The sequence below is a fragment of the Mauremys reevesii genome, linkage group 4 (genome assembly GCF_016161935.1).
Source record: "Mauremys reevesii isolate NIE-2019 linkage group 4, ASM1616193v1, whole genome shotgun sequence".
In the NCBI taxonomy this organism is placed as follows: Eukaryota; Metazoa; Chordata; order Testudines; family Geoemydidae; genus Mauremys; species Mauremys reevesii.
This window is the reverse complement of record NC_052626.1, coordinates 134,788,478-134,805,305: the sequence shown is the minus strand read 5'-3', so window position 1 is coordinate 134,805,305 and position 16,828 is coordinate 134,788,478. Positions and strand designations below refer to the sequence as shown.

Below are 16,828 nucleotides of genomic sequence, written 5' to 3'. Positions count from 1 at the left end.
GTAAGCAGAGTTAGTAACTGCAAGGACAAACAATGAAAAAATGTTATTTACATAAAAGAACCAAACTATTCCTGGGTCCCCCATGCCCCACTCCTCACTATAAAATAAAGCTGAGCTGCGGAATTCCTTTGGAAGTTTCCCCCTGTATCAGGAGTCAACATCTACATCAATGTATGTAAACTACATTTTAAAAGAGGAATATTAGTTTCAGTTTCTAGTCATATTGAATATCAATCTTGGTTAATAATGGCTACTGCAAATACCTTGTAAAGTACTAAAGTCCTTATGAAATCAAATTCTGAACCTCTTTGTGATATATACTAAAGAGAGCAAAGCTCTTCAGGGGAGGAATTTGATTAGTTTGATGAACAACTAGTACATGTCCCCATACGGGACAATCTTATATTTGCTTATAATCTTTGTGTTATGCATTTTTTTTTCACCCAAAGAATACAATATGATTTGTTCCTTCAATATTAAAATAGAGATATATGGAAGTAATGAAATAGAGATTAGATTTACAAGTTAGATATCATTTTTCAATCAACTTCATTTAAAAGACTGAAAGAACACAATGTTCAAGTCTGTTGTGTTTGCAGAAAAGCATTATATAGAAGAAATCTAGTAGATTAGTGGTTAACCCAACAGTGATGTCACATGCAACATTTCAGTTCACGTCAAGAAAGAAAAGGTTAGAAGAACCTATAGATTATATTCTCAATTTGAATTTAACATGGTATAATTCTACCCTGTTCTCTCAAATAACTGAATCAGAAGACACCATCTACATATTTTTAGGTGGAAGAAGATATTTTTCCATTACAAAATATGCCTTTCAAGACCCAGTTTAGATTTTGTTTCATCCATTGGTAGTTGATATGTTCTTGGAAATTGGAGCTTCAGGGATCTGGATTTCTAATGTAAGAACGGAACAGCAGAAAAAGGAGAGAACACTAATTGAATAAAATATGTTTGCAAAAATAAAAGAAAAAAATTAATAGTTTCTAAAAGAAGAGCTTATAAATGAACTAAGATTAAATTTAGGCTATTAGGAAGCTATTTTGATGGCAACATGCATTAAGCTATGGTATTCTCTACCGGGGAAGTGGTGGAACCCTTACTACTTGGAAATTTTAACAGGAACAAGAGCAAGATATTATAAAACATTGTTTTTCTCTGTAAAACTTCCTCCAAAATACACCAAAAACTTATGTCCCACACTTTCAAGAAGTTAGAATATTCACTGGGATTGTGTGGTGTGTGTTAGAAACCTGCTAATACCAAGGGGGAAAGCTTTGGACTTCACCTTGTTTGGGATCAAATCAAGTATTGCTGTTTTATTGATACTCAGAGGAAGCAACCAACAATGACAAATTTTGGGGGACATCATATAATATGAAAACAATTTCTCATCTGTACATTTTTCTCTTTAGACATGAGGGATAAGGTGTTGCTGAGGGGGAAGGAGTTGTACAACTCCACAACCTTCTTTTTGGAACGTGCTGTTTTAAAAATAAAGATTTTTTAAAGGTTTCTGTTTTCAGGAATTTTTATACAGTTGCTGAATATACCAAGCAGTGAGAAGCATGCATAACGTGTAGGGAACTTGTGAATTCACTGCCGCAGGTGGTTATTGAGGTAATAGTACAGACACATTTCAAGAAAGAATTATAAGCTACACCATTTGTTACTTAGGAATTCTAAGAGAAGGGACAATGAGCTATGATACGTCAGATGTAATATGACAACCTCAGGAGTCAAATTTTCCTCCTGCTTCCCTCCCCACATCCATGTATACTTTTGCACAACTCAACAGTGGTAGTACAGGATGCAAAAAAATCTGCATGGTAACTAGTCCATTCCCCCACAAGTCAATGTGAAGCATAGGTTAAACTTCCTTATTATATTGCAAAGTAGTGTTATTATTTTGTTTAGTAAATGAATTAAGCTGTAAGTGTATAAAGCAATTGAAATAGTTCTGTTCTAAACACTTACTATTCAACAGACTGATTTTCTCAATACATTACTGATTTCTATATAACGACAAAATGCTTGTTCCAGCAAATGCAATAGACAAACAGTTATCTATTAACAAACATAGGACAAAGGCAAGCAGCCTTTTTAATACTAGTGTTCTTTAATACAGAATAGATTTTCCTGGGCGTATCCAACAAGCATTAGGTGAAGTAACAGGGTCAGTGGAGAAAGCAGTCCTTTTAAGTTGCTTTATAAAAAACTTCTACATTTTTGCTTGTGATAAATTTTAGAGAAGTAATTCTAAACACCATCTTCATTTAATGACTAAATGCCATCCCTTTAGTGCTGCATACACGGTATTTTTTCTGACATCAGCTACATACAAGAAAAGTCTCAGTCATCTAAACAACCGAGTAAATCTCAAAAGAAGGAAATACTTATATCTTGGGCTTGCTTACCTATTTTTCTTCAAAACTGCCAGTGGTATAATTGCAGCAACTGCACCAAGAACGACTTTAAAAAAAAACAAAAACAAAGAACAATTTAGTAACAAAGTTAAATAAAACATAACATTTTGATTTCCCTAGGGATATAGAAATGAGATTCTTCGCTCCCCTTTTGTTCCCCAATATTGTGCAGACACATTTCAGATAGAATCACAGCAGACTGCCTAACTCAGACAAATATTGTGAAGCGAAAACAGCTAAGAGCAGGAATACAGGCTTCTCTCCAGAGAATGGCAGTGCTTTTACATGGCACCACAGCACGTTAGAAATGGCAGACAAGTTCAAGAATTAATTAATAAATACCCTAAATCCCAGGGTATTTAGTAATTAAGTAGGGGGAAAACATTATGAGATGGAGAAAGGGCAATATTAAGATAGTTTTAAGATCTGGAGTCAAGGCTGTCATAACTTTAGTGCACTGAATGATTTTTTTCAGTTTTAAGTTACTTACCGATACCAATACTGGTGCCAATGCCTATGTCAATGAGTATGCCAACCCCTAAAGAGAAACAAAAAATGTGAGCTAAAATATGAAACCAAATTCATGTCAACCTACAGGAATTTATCCACAATCCATGTAGATGAAGCTACACTTAGTACCCTAGATTATATCACATTTTAAGGAACAATTAACGTAGTCACATAAACGTCACATTCTAAAATGGATAATCATTAGCTTTTGGAAACCATGATCTCACCCCTAGAGAGCCTCGTAATGAAGCAAAGCAGCTTTTCAAAGGATTGTACACATTTGTACCTTGTAGTACCAACAGGAAAACTACTGTTTAAATGGAGGACCCAATCTGGGTTTAAAGGTTTTCTATAATATGAACCACTGGATGTTAAGGGTTTTCTTGCACATGCTTCTAGGCTCTCATTTACCAAGCCTGCACTGGCCAATCGTACGTTTGCCAAAATGCCTAGAAAGGCCAGAATCATTATACTCAGCTTGTCTAGACCAGGTACCACAATTTTTGCCCTAGCATATCATAGGTTAGTGTTATGTTATCTGGTATCACAGATATAAAGAGTGCTGTAATCTGTGTTTCTAATTACCCAAACAGATGGTTTCAAGGGACAGACTTTTGCTGTTCTTACTAGAATAAGATCATTTATCGTCTAACCACTGGCTCTGGAAGATACTGAATGGGTAATTAATTCCTTGTCACAGATTGCATAGAAGTGCAATCACTGATGTCAACGCGTTTTGCATTTAGAAATCAGACTCCTGTTAAAGGAATGCTCAGACTAACATTTTAAGGGAAACATACAAAAGATTAAAATAGCACTCCTGACCTTCATTGATACTGTGAAGTGGCCTTTCAATGGCTCCTGGAAATTTTGAACCCTATTTACTCTCAGAAAATAAATCTATAGCCTTTAATGTTAATAATTTTAATATGAAAAATGGAGTGTACATATTCATTTATGCCCATATTGCTCATCATTACTGTAGGTTTCATAGTGTTGGCAGAAATATGCAGTTTGGTCATTAAAGTTTTGTTGTTTTTGTGCTTTAAATAAAGCCCAGTGAAAAACATTTTAAAAACCAGGCAGGAAACTGTTCGTTGGGGAAAAAGGAGGTAGAACCACCACCACAAAAAGAAATCCAGTTGAGTTAGAAACAAGTTTGTAGCTGTGGTCCCCCTAAATTACTGACTAGAAGCCAGGACTTTAGTTTGCTTTTGGCAGAAATTCCATGTGATTCCAATCTCATGCACATAATTCTGCCACATGGATCAGCAACATTCAGGGGTTCTTTAGTGTGATAGATTTGAAAAACAACTGAAAGTATGTGGTCAGCGCCAGTTCTGAAGCTCCCTACAGCCAGGCTTCCCTGCTCACCACACGCGTTGCGCTACCCAGTCTAACAGCTCAAGTGTTTTTTTCTCTCCTCTCAGTACCTCACCTCCACCTTCAAGTGCAGTAGAGTTGCCAGCTATGTTCAGCGCAGAACCTGTAGAGAAAAGAAAGTTTTATTTAAATACTTGAGGTGCTCTCCACACAACTATTTTAAATACTAAAAAAGCTGGCAGCGATTCCAGGCATGTAAAGACATCAACTCCCACAAGCAGATTTATATTGCCAAAACATACTGAATTTGAAAGAATCAAATCCACAACTGCTCATATTCTCTCCGCAAGACCTTTGAAGTAAAGCCCCCAAGCATGCCAGTGAAAGCACTGTCAGGTTGAATAACTGCTGAAGTCAACCCCCTCCCAGTGTTTTACCCACTTGATTTTCTCTAATATTTCTCTGTTGGGTATACCGTCAAGTCTGCACAAAGCAGAAGATCCACACACATTAGGTGCATTGCCCCTATTGCAGTGGTTCCCAAACTTTAACAACCTGTGAACCTCTTTCACTAAAATGTCAAGTCTCACAAACCCTCTCCTAAAAGTGAATATTTCCAGGGATTTTCTCCTTTACCTGAGTATAAAAGCAGTGATCTTGGAAATATACAATTTGTTTTTATGATGATTACACACTATTTATTAATTATTAATCATTACAGTATTTTTATTACATTATGAAAACGGCAAGATCTCACTTTCGTACCTTGTATCACTTTGAACAAGTCTGTTATAAGACAAGGCTCCTATGTTTAATCAAGGAATGTCAGATGTAAAACAGCATGAAGGTATTTAAGAAGCCAACTCAAAGAGTTCCTCCTACACAAGTATTCAGGTCTTGAGCAGTCCAGGCAAACAACGCATGTTACAACAAAGCTTAAACTTGTTCTTCATAATAATTTAAAAAAATACTAGCTGCCTATTTAATTTTAAAAACAGCAAAAAATACTCACCTCCTTTTCCATTTCTTATAAGGAGTCTTGAAGTTTAAATCTCCTCAATGTGATAGATTATGATTGCTTTGATCTGCTTAGCTCTTGGAAGTCCAAGGGCTCTGGGCCGCTGGCCCCGTGCTGACCGGGTCCCTAGGCACAGCTCTGTTTGCCATTAGGGATTTTTTTTACCCGAGAACCCCATGTAACGTTTTGCGAACCCCAGTCTGGGAACCACTGCCCTATCATCATTCCAAGAGCTAATTCTCTCAGCTGTAAATTATCTACTCCTGAATGCTCATCCTTGTGATAACCATAGGGATTTGGAGACTAACAGTCTTTGTCCCAGGAAAAGCTACACCTAAGAAATAGAGTTTGTGCCACTGAAATGATCAGTGCTTGGAGGCCATAGAGCAATAGAAGATTTTCACATGCCATCTCCTACTGCAGCCAGTATTGTTATTAGTTGTGTCGCAATAGCACGTGAGGTCTCAAGTCATGACTCAGGGCCCCACTGTGCTAAGCGCTGTAGAACCACACAACAAAAAGAAGGTCCCTGCCCCCATCACGCTCATTAGAGGTGCCATCAATCAGCCCGGACAATAATATTCCTTATCCACGGTATTGGCCACATCACTCTCCTTTTGAGAGGAATCAGAGGAATGGGCCAAGGTCAGAGCACTGTGAGAATCCTTTGAAAAGTGGAAAGGGGAGAAGGATCCACTAAAAGAAATGGTGCAGGAACAACGAAGTAGGAAATCCAGGAGAAGACTGAGTCAACAATGCCAAGGAAGGACACTGGTTTATGAATGGCATAAACTGAGAGAAAGAGGACGGATTAGAAGCCCTAAAATTCAGCCATAAAGAGGTCATGGAAGACTAAAAGCATCAAAGAGCTTGAAATCCCAACGGCAGTTTGCCCCCGGCAGTGAAACATGGGTCACACAGCTTTGCTTTAAGCTTCCCAGATGCAAACCTGCCAATATTTAAGAAGTCCCCCCCCCCCAAATCATTTTTAGCAGTTTGCTCTGTTGGTTTATATCTGCTTCTGTAATTATGGGTATGACTCTTGCCAGACATGTAAATACACTGAAAACAAAGACATGCCATCGAATTAATCCAAATAACCCAAAGCCGAGCAGCACCTATTCTCTCTGCCACTGAACTAAAACCAGAGAACAAAAGCTCTATTCCTGAGTCACACGGAACCTACCTAAAACAAGCACGCTAAAATACATGTTTATACTTTGTTGGGGGGTAAAAATCGTGACATCTGCACTAATATACTCCTTTGATAGGCAACAGTGTCCATTAGTGGTTACTTTAAATATCCTTAGTCTGTTTCCAATGCAATTTCTTTCAGTCTTTAAAGAATCATCTCTACGAAGTGACCAATTTTTGCCTGGACACTTATGACTCATTTCATTTAGGTTGCCAGCATCCAAACCTGCCAACAGCTAGTGACAGAACATAGTTTTAAGCCGTACATTCACTGGGGTGAAGTGAATTTCTTCTTTAGACTGTTCTTTCCTCTCTTATTAGTGCAGGTGGAGAGCTTTTAGGATTCTGGACCCATTTATTTGCGGGCAGGTCTGCATCACACTACCTACGCTGTCAGTTGCTAAACTCTTCTTCTGACATGCCTATCTGAGTAAACATACAAATACTCACAAACCAAGAAAGGTAGTACGCTATCAGGGAAAAAAAGACAATCAGTGCCGGGATGAATGTGCAAATGAACAAACAAGCTCTGTCAAGTTTTTAGGCAAGTACTAAGTGAGCATCATCACATTTGCATCTGTGAATAGCAGAATTATAGACATTAAAATGACTTTCACACTGTACATTTTTATTCAAAAGGAAATTAGAACCCAAAATTCTAGACTTTTAGCAAATCCAAGTTCTTCCAATTTACCTGAGGAAGTGCCAGTTACTTCTGTTCCTTTGGGAGGGACAGTTGTGGGTTTGTCCGTGGTAATTATGACTAAGGCAAAAAGAAGAGGAAAAAGCAGCTGTGAACATTACATCAGTCTCCCATCACCAGCTGGCCACTCAGAGTCAGGAGCTTGCCAAACTAATGTTTAGGAATCTGCATCTTTAGCAACAAGACACGCTTATCCCACTTACATGTTGTCATAGCGAGATGCCAGGTACTATCAGTTGGCCCACCCTGCAGCTGGGATCCCATTCATATATTCTAGCCCATAGCAACCTCTACATTGAGCTGTCTACCACTTTCCTTTACAAAAGTTCTCTTTTTCTTTTTAAAGAGCTCTAACACTTCCATGGTTTGCAGCAGGGATGTGAAAGGATCAGGGTGGTGCCTCTTCCTATCACCATGAGTTAGGTTTTGACAGTGTGTCATTTCCCTTTAGACTTACTCATCAGAACTTGCTAGAGTGACTTCTAAAGTCCCTGAACATGCTGTTCTCACTGAGAATTCTCTGCAAGTTCTTGCCATGAGCAACTCAGCACTATGCCTCATTCTCTCTCGCATCAAAATACCCTTTGGCCTAGGAGTGGGTGCACTGTGTTGGGAACCAGAAGACAAAGAGTTTAACTCATTATTTCCACTGACCGATGTTAATAATCCTGTGCCCTTGAAACCCTAAGTTATCACTGAACAAGGCCTCCTCCCTGAATCAAAGTTACATGAGCAAAGAAGAGAACCCAGATCTCGTAAAATAAGGCTACTCGTTCATATAAAACCCGTTGTTTGAGTGTGTTGTGCATCCTCCTCGAGTGGTTGGTATTCAGATAACAGTTTACTCCTGCTGCCACCTATTAAAATTTGTTCATTAGCTTATGTGATATGCTGCAGTGCTGTAGGTTCAAGAGTGAAACCCTGATGACACATGGTGTCAGAGGACAGTGTATTACATTTACCTGTAGATTTTTTTTTTAATAAAAAGCTCAGAAGTTACATAAAACCCACAGTAGAAAAAAGTTATTAAGTTGCAAAGTGAGAACTCAAAAGTTAGAAAATGATTCAATTAAGGTTACCTATGCAATCTTAGCTCTTCCTCCTTGGGTTTATGTGAATTGTCAACATTCTTTAGGATTAAGTTTCTAACAGTAACTAGGTTTCCCACAAGTTATATATTTAAATGATTAATGTTTAATGTTTAACTGAATTTCCTCCTGTTTATGGGTTTGCCTAGCAATCAAATTATTGTTTTATCTGGTGGGAGAAAGTACAAGAAGAAGAACAAGAAGATAAAAATAGACAGTCACCTTTGCATTCAGGGGCAGACCCATTCCAGACTCCATTGATGTTATCTTTAGTTGTACACTGAATGGAGGCCTCTCCAGTTAGTGAGAAATTATCACCACATTTGTAAGTTACTGATGAGTTATAGACAAAGATTTCCCCATTGTTGCCATTGTGCATCCCATTGGTAATATTAGGAGGAGGAGAACAAGTAATCACTGAAGAAAGAGAGAATGGCATCATGAATATTAATGCACATTTCAGTTAGAGGTGAATTGAAAATATTAAGTAAACCCTTTGTCCATGATCTCCCCTAAAAGGGAAAAAACATTTAGCTATTTGAAAAAAAAAATAGCTTTTTTTTTTTTTTTTTAAGGGAGGAGGGATAGCTCAGTGGTTTGAGCAGTGGCCTGCTAAACCCAGGGTTGTGAGTTCAATCCTTGAGGAGGCCACTTAGGGATCTGGGGCAAAAATTGGTCCTGCTAGTGAAGGCAGGGGGCTGGACTCAATGACCTTTCAAGGTCCCTTCCGGTTCTAGGAGATTGGTATATCTCCAATTTTTTTTTTTTTGAAAATGTAATTAGCACTGTATTGTAACATAATGCGAGGCATTACCTCCCTCAGAGTCTGAGGGCTCTCTGCTTTCAAGCTTTTCTCCAAGCCAACTCCTTTCTTTTAGCAGATTTTGACCCTCTGAAACAAACCCCAGGAGACAGCCTTAATAGAACATAACCCCCCCTCTAACAGATAGAAGGAGCTGGGGCTCCTTGACTGATATCCTTGAAGGACAAAGTTGTGCTCCTAAAAGTTCCAGAAGCAGAAATCTTAAATTAGGACATTTCTTCTAGCTCCATCTGGTTCTAGACCAGATGGCAATAGTTAGATTCTCAGGTAGTGTCCAAAAGGACAAAAACAGTTAAAGCAAATAAACTGGGAAGAGGTTTTAATATTGAGTTTCAGCACCAAATAGCCTCACTATTTGCCTAGTGAGGCAAATAGAAAGGAGCACAAACACTGCCAACTTAAGTGCAAGAGTGTAATAAGAAAAGCCAAAGAGGAGTTTGAAGAACGGCTAGCCAAAAACTCCAAAGGTAATAACAAAATGTTTTTTAAGTACATCAGAAGCAGGAAGCCTGCTAAACAACCAGTGGGGCCCCTTGATGATCAAAATTCAAAAGGAGCGCTTAAAGACGATAAAGTCATTGCGGAGAAACTAAATGGATTCTTTGCTTCAGTCTTCACGGCTGAGGATGTTAGGGAGATTCCCAAACCTGAGCTGGCTTTTGTAGGTGACAAATCTGAGGAACTGTCACAGATTGAAGTGTCACTAGAGGAGGTTTTGGAATTAATTGATAAACTCAACATTAACAAGTCACCGGGACCAGATGGCGTTCACCCAAGAGTTCTGAAAGAACTCAAATGTGAAGTTGCAGAACTATTAACTAAGGTTTGTAACCTGTCCTTTAAATCGGCTTCGGTACCCGATGACTGGAAGTTAGCTAATGTAACGCCAATATTTAAAAAGGGCTCTAGGGGTGATCCCGGCAATTACAGACCGGTAAGTCTAACGTCGGTACCGGGCAAATTAGTTGAAACAATAGTAAAGAATAAAATTGTCAGACACATAGAAAAACAAACTCTTGAGCAATAGTCAACATGGTTTCTGTAAAGGGAAATCGTGTCTTACTAATCTATTAGAGAGTTCTTTGAAGGGGTCAACAAACATGTGGACAAGGGGGATCCGGTGGACATAGTGTACTTAGATTTCCAGAAAGCCTTTGACAAGGTCCCTCACCAAAGACTCTTACGTAAATTAAGCTGTCATGGGATAAAAGGAAAGGTCCTTTCATGGATTGAGAACTGGTTAAAGGACAGGGAACAAAGGGTAGGAATTAATGGTAAATTCTCAGAATGGAGAGGGGTAACTAGTGGTGTTCCCCAAGGGTCAGTCCTGGGACCAATCCTATTCAATTTATTCATAAATGATCTGGAGAAAGGGGTAAACAGTGAGGTGGCAAAGTTTGCAGATGATACTAAACTGCTCAAGATAGTTAAGTCCAAAGCAGATTGTGAAGAACTTCAAAAAGATCTCACAAAACTAAGTGATTGGGCAACAAAATGGCAAATGAAATTTAATGTGGATAAATGTAAAGTAATGCACATTGGAAAAAATAACCCCAACTATACATACAACATGATGGGGGCTAATTTAGCTACAACGAGTCAGGAAAAAGATCTTGGAGTTATCCTGGATAGTTCTCTGAAGATGTCCACTCAGTGTGCAGAGGCGGTCAAAAAAGCAAACAGGATGTTAGGAATCATTAAAAAGGGGATAGAGAATAAGACTGAGAATATATTATTGCCCTTATATAAATCCATGGTACGCCCACACCTTGAATACTGTGTACAGATGTGGTCTCCTCACCTCAAAAAAGATATTCTAGCACTAGAAAAGGTTCAGAAAAGAGCAACTAAAATGATTAGGGGTTTAGAGAGGGTCCCATATGAGGAAAGATTAAAGAGGCTAGGACTCTTCAGTTTGGAAAAGAGAAGACTAAGGGGGGACATGATAGAGGTATAAAAATCATGAGTGATGTTGAGAAAGTGGATAAGGAAAAGTTATTTACTTATTCCCATAATACAAGAACTAGGGGTCACCAAATGAAATTAATAGGCAGCAGGTTTAAAACAAATAAAAGGAAGTTCTTCTTCACGCAGTGCACAGTCAACTTGTGGAACTCCTTACCTGAGGGGGTTGTGAAGGCTAGGACTATAACAATGTTTAAAAGGGGACTGGATAAATTCATGGTGGCTAAGTCCATAAATGGCTATTAGCCAGGATGGGTAAGAATGGTGTCCCTAGCCTCTGTTCGTCAGAGGATGGAGATGGATGGCAGGAGAGAGATCACTTGATCATTGCCTGTTAGATTCACTCCCTCAGGGGCACCTGGCATTGGCCACTGTCGGTAGACAGATTCTGGGCTAGATGGACCTTTGGTCTGACCCGGTACGGCCTTTCTTATGTTCTTATGTTCTCAGATTAGGAGTGTGGAGTCCAGGTTTTTTGGACAGGAAAAGAGAAGAACAAAACAAGGAGGAACTACACTAAATTAAAAAAATAGTAGGATGACAGACTTCAAAGGATGAAGAGATTACTTAATGAAGAATGAGAAACTAACCAAACCTCACCACCCCAGTATTCTGCACACAGTGACGATTAGGTGACATTAGACCAGCTAAATTCTGTACAGAAGACGGTGCCAGGAGAACTATTTGAAGGGAAGGAGGGGACCTATGGGGTTGTGTTTGAAGTGTTAATTCTACAAAAGGCATCAGCACCATGATGGATCCTCAGACATTTTCAGCCTGTCTTGCACTCCCAGCAATTTCTACAAGACTCTCTTATAATCCAAATTAAATAAAATGAAAGACAGATGAAAGCATCATCCAGTCATGAGCTCTTCTTAAAACCATGGTGATTGTCTTACATTCACAAGTTGGAAGTTCACTCCATTCAACTTGATCTCCTTTAAGCAAACACTGGATGAAAGTTCTCCCCTTTACTCGGTATCTAAAGAAAAGAAAGAAAAAAAAAGTTTTACTTCTCCACGTGCTCCTGTAATAGTCCAGAAATTTGGAAAGTGGGTTCTTTCTGCCAGTAAAAGAAGGCATTAACTACTGAGTAGGGTGATTCCTGCTCTAGAAGAACCAGCATGATCACTGTAACCAAGCAATGCTGAGTAGCAATCTTGAGTTATTAAAGCCAATTTAGAACAAGCAAATCGGTGCTTATAAGATCGCAAAGACCAAGTTTACAGGAGCAAATTTTCACCTTAAAGTCTATACTAACCAGAAGCTTGGAATTTCTGGGTGATATCTTTGTTAAACTTTTTACAAGTGAAACAAATAGGCCTCTCCCCTCTCGGTATCATTTTAGTGCTTCTTATTTCTTGCATCTCCAGCAGGTGGAAGAAGTCCTTAAACCAGTTCCTGAATTTGAAGCATGTCAAGTGAACTAGCAGTTTTTAGACTGTTCATCTTCTCAAAAAGTTTTCACATGGGTCAAAGGGGTTTGGACTTGTGAGTAGGAGAATGGAACTAGGAGGTGAGACAATCTGTAGTACAGTGTTGAAGAGGTGGGCCATTAGCATGCTATACCTTCACCATATAAATGGAGGTGGGAGTCCTTGGTTCAGACTGCCAAATTCCACCACTCCTCCTATTTTACATCTGGTATTCTACCACAGTCAACAGCGCTCCATCACCAACGCCATTTAGTTAGACGTCTAGCTTATTCCTGGCCAGGAAGAAGTATTAAATATTGACAATGAAGTCACTTGGTTTTCACTACGTTTTCTCTGTCTCTCAGTCTGTGGGGTTTGAAGAGAACTCTGATCCCATCACAGAGAATCTAACAAAACCACATTAATTTTTACCATGATACTCATGCTTGTATCATGTATTTTGTGCCAGTAAAAGACAATCTGTTCAACTGTTTCAAGTCCAGAAAGTTCTCCCACAATCTAATGATGCTACAACTCACCATATACCACAGTAGCTTCTTTAAATAACTACTTGAACAAACTGAAGTAAAACTCATGATACTCTGTCACAATGCCAGGTTTCCCACACCCTGGACTTGGATAACTGCTGCTACCACCAAACTTTGCACATGGAAATTTTATACTGTGTCACCTGTCACTCTGCTCCCATAGTCCAAGGACCCAGTTCCCAGGAGCTGATAAATATAGTAGATTCTCTTTGAAGGCCACAGCAGGAATAACCAATCACCATAGTTCCACTCCAGACTTGTTTAACAAAACTCTTACTTAATTAATTACAAGTAAACCCATGAACTCATTTACTGTTCAACTAGAGGTGCCCTCTCAAGCACAGGGAATGTTTGTTTTTTTAATAGATGAGAACTCAGATTTTAGAGAAGAAAGCTTTAGGTCCCTTGTCCTTCGACCACAGTCTCAACTACTCCTTCTCAATAGCCTGGACTCCTATAATCTCCCAAGAATTAGTCTCTGACATCTTGAGAATCCTCTCCTACCACCTCCTGCAAAGTCCCAGAAAAACCCACTTCTAGCCAGCACATCTCAATTCTCCCTTCCAAAAGGGCCTCACCCAATTGCTGGAAATTGAACCAACATTCCATGATGGCTCCTAGTAACCAAATGGGCCTTGACAGAGTCATCAGCTGTTAAATCACTGTCATGTTCAGCCACGTCTTACTTCCCACAACCCCATACATAGAACAACATTAACTGAGCAAATTACCCAATATTTTCCACACCATAGCTGTTCCTCTCAACTTAATCTTTCAAGAGGAGGCAGGGATCACGAACTACACTTGGCTAACTTAGTTTGAAGGTTCTACTTTTTAAGCAGGTACCTCAGGCCAGGCCTGCACAACTGTAGCACCGGTTCAGAATAAGTTTTGAAAGTTAGACCACACTTTCTAGTCTTAATTTTCCAGTCGTCACCAAAGGTTATACACCAAGATAGGGTCTGTGAATTAATTAGCATCAGTTGTCCAACACTCACCCATCATCACAAAGTATGTTTACTTTTGCACCAAACCGGTTATTTGTTGCATCAACAAGTCTGCCATGTTCTGGGCTTTTTGGAACACCACAAGATTTTCCTAGTAAAGAACATGATTGATATTAGCATGTTATGATGTTGGAAAAATCCCCAACATATTTAGAAGAGAATAGGGCAATGTCAGACCAATGATCTGGCTAGTTCAGTATCATGTCTTTTTTTAATCCTATTTCATTTAACTGTGGATATTCTATTCACATTAAATGTCTAATCATATCACCTTATCAACTTCAACGGCAGAGATTCCCACTGCCTCTGACAACAGATTACTTGTGATACTCTCCTCCTGTAGAAGAAACTTCTTACCATAAAGAACACACTATCAGAAATTCAGCACCTCCACATACAGACATGACATGACATGTTCAGGCAGCCACAAAGAAAGATGCAAGGAAGACTTCTGATTATACTGGTAAACATCTCAGCCCTGATGCACAAAAAGTTTTTTACACAGAAAAACATATGGCCTATTACAGGGGTCGGCAACCTTTCAGTCTACTTCACACACAGGTTTCCGGGATACAATGTTTACCATTTTAAAATGGACATTTACCACAGCATGGTGTTAACTTTACTGCATTATCTGTGATATTCTACTCCCATTACAGAACAAGGAATGGAAAATGCCACAAACACAATGAAAAGTTTAACTATGGGAAGTACTAACTGTCTAGTGCTCAGTGGTACCCATTTCACTTTTTACTTCTATTTAAAGTTCAATTTAAATTTACAATCAACTGACAAAAACAAAAACATTTCAAACTACAAGTCACAGAAGCCAGGGCTGAAATGAGAACTAGCTGCTTAACATAAGACAGTCCTAACTGCCCAAAGATGGCAAGTAGATCAATGGAGACAGAAAAGTAACAAAAAAATACTCACCTAGACAAAACTCAGGGGCTTCCGCCCATGTTAAATTTTCAAGACAAGTAATGACAGGACTCAGTTCAGTTCTCTCATACCCTGGGCGACAGACATAACTCACATTGGTCCCAACAGGGTAGTAATTCTTCCTCGAATCCTCATTGCTTAATTCAGCAGACTTTAACCTTGGCGGGGCAAGACAGCTGCCTAGCAATATAACAAACAAAACAAAAAACAAGGACTGAAATATTTAGCTCTAAAAAGCAGGTAAAAATAAAATCTGTATTTTTAGCTTTCTGCGTATATGTAAAGCACACACAACACTCAGTGCGCATGAGTGAAGGGTGCCAAACAGGTAACAGGTACCCAGCCAAAAAGTTTATGAGCTGGTGGCGTCAGCTGTACAGTTACAGAACGGAATATGATCATTGTGCCTGAGACATGTCAGACAGTGCGTCTGTGTGGAGAGGGGAATTTAATTTATTTAAGGAAGAGAGGAAGCCCCTTGGGCAAAGTTACTGGGGACTGTTCCAAGCACAGTGGATGGCACACAATACAGAAGAAGAATATAAAGGAAGCAGTCAAGAGAAAGAAGGTTTGAGTAGAATGCATCATGAAGAAAGACAAGGAGAGATTTCCCTTCTCCCCTTCATCTCCAAACTAATTGATTATTCTGTTTACAACCGCTGCACAGTCTTCTTTTCCCAGCTCTAACCCGTAGACCTCTGCCCGTCTGAATCCATGCTCTCCAGTCTACTGAAGCATCTTTCACTGAAGTGTCCTGCATCTTCCTTCTGCCTCAGTTCTAGAACTTCTATTCCATTCTCATCCTCCTGTTTACAACATTGGCCATTCCTATTATTGGCTGTCATCATGATCATCTATTGTTTTTTTTCATTCCATCCCCTCACAGTTTTCCTACGATTTCTTCAATTTCATACCGTGAGGTCCAGTTTGGTGGATCCTCCCCATACCACTTCAGCAAGACTTTGACTGGGTGTACAAGAAAAAGAGGGTGGGCTGAGGAAAGAATCCTTTCTCTGTCTGTGATCTTATCTGCTCTCACAGTTTTGGATGCTGTCATTTATACCGACAACTCTCAAATCTCCCTTTTGGATGTCCTGCCAGCAGCTTAAATGATGCATGGGGGGTGGGGGAGGAAAAAGCCCTTTTCCCCTTCCAAACTTTTCTCCTCTACACTTGTAGTCACCACTGATTTAAAAAAAAAAAATCACCCCCCCCCCCGTCAGCTGCTCAGCTGTAATGTGGTCATCACTTTTGACTCAGATCTTTCTATGAACTCTCACATCGAGGTTGTATCCAAATCTTGTCCCCTCTGTAGACATGCAGACTCGCCCCTGCGGCGCTTCCTGCTGGTGACTTCTGGCTATTAGCTCGATTCAGCTCCGGAGCGCCCTCTGCAGGCTGGTGATCCGCCTGTCCTCTGGCCTCCGTGTCCTTCCCTGGACTCAGTGCCCTTTTATCTGGGGTGCTGCCCCATGGCAGTAACCCCTCAGTCTTAGGGTCTCCCCTCCCACTATCCTCACCACACCTCAGGATAAGGCTACTGCCAGTCATTGTCTAGCCCCCACACCCTGGGGGGGAAGACTGCAGTATCAGCCTACTCATCACTGGCAAGGTTGGGTTTGGACCTGCTGCCTTGGCCTATCCCTGGGCTGCCCTCTGCAACCCCCAGTACCTGTTAGCCCAATGCTAGGCCGCAGCCTGGGGCTTTCCAGGCTGGAGCTCCCTGGCTCCTCAGCCTTTCCCCAGCCCTGTGTCACTCAGGTACCCTGTATCTAGCTTTCTGCAGCCAGGCCCTTCTCTCTCTACAGACAAAGAGAGACTCTTTGCTCCTGGCCTTCTTATAAGGCC

At 39.9% G+C, this 16,828-nt stretch overlaps 1 protein-coding gene across 1 annotated transcript in view; it reads right to left on the bottom strand.

Annotated features, from left to right (window-relative positions):
- Positions 1 to 16,828, bottom strand: part of LOC120404018 (complement factor H-like) — a 48,209-nt gene that overhangs the window by 1,490 nt on the left and 29,891 nt on the right. Inside the window, exons 12-19 of the mRNA XM_039536031.1 lie at positions 14,972 to 15,160; positions 14,030 to 14,129; positions 11,968 to 12,050; positions 8,503 to 8,697; positions 7,184 to 7,252; positions 4,393 to 4,440; positions 2,935 to 2,982; positions 2,436 to 2,490 (exon numbers count right to left, since the gene is read on the bottom strand). Of these exons, the coding sequence (XP_039391965.1) occupies positions 2,436 to 2,490; positions 2,935 to 2,982; positions 4,393 to 4,440; positions 7,184 to 7,252; positions 8,503 to 8,697; positions 11,968 to 12,050; positions 14,030 to 14,129; positions 14,972 to 15,160 (787 nt within the window). The remainder of the gene's footprint in view (positions 1 to 2,435; positions 2,491 to 2,934; positions 2,983 to 4,392; positions 4,441 to 7,183; positions 7,253 to 8,502; positions 8,698 to 11,967; positions 12,051 to 14,029; positions 14,130 to 14,971; positions 15,161 to 16,828) is intronic.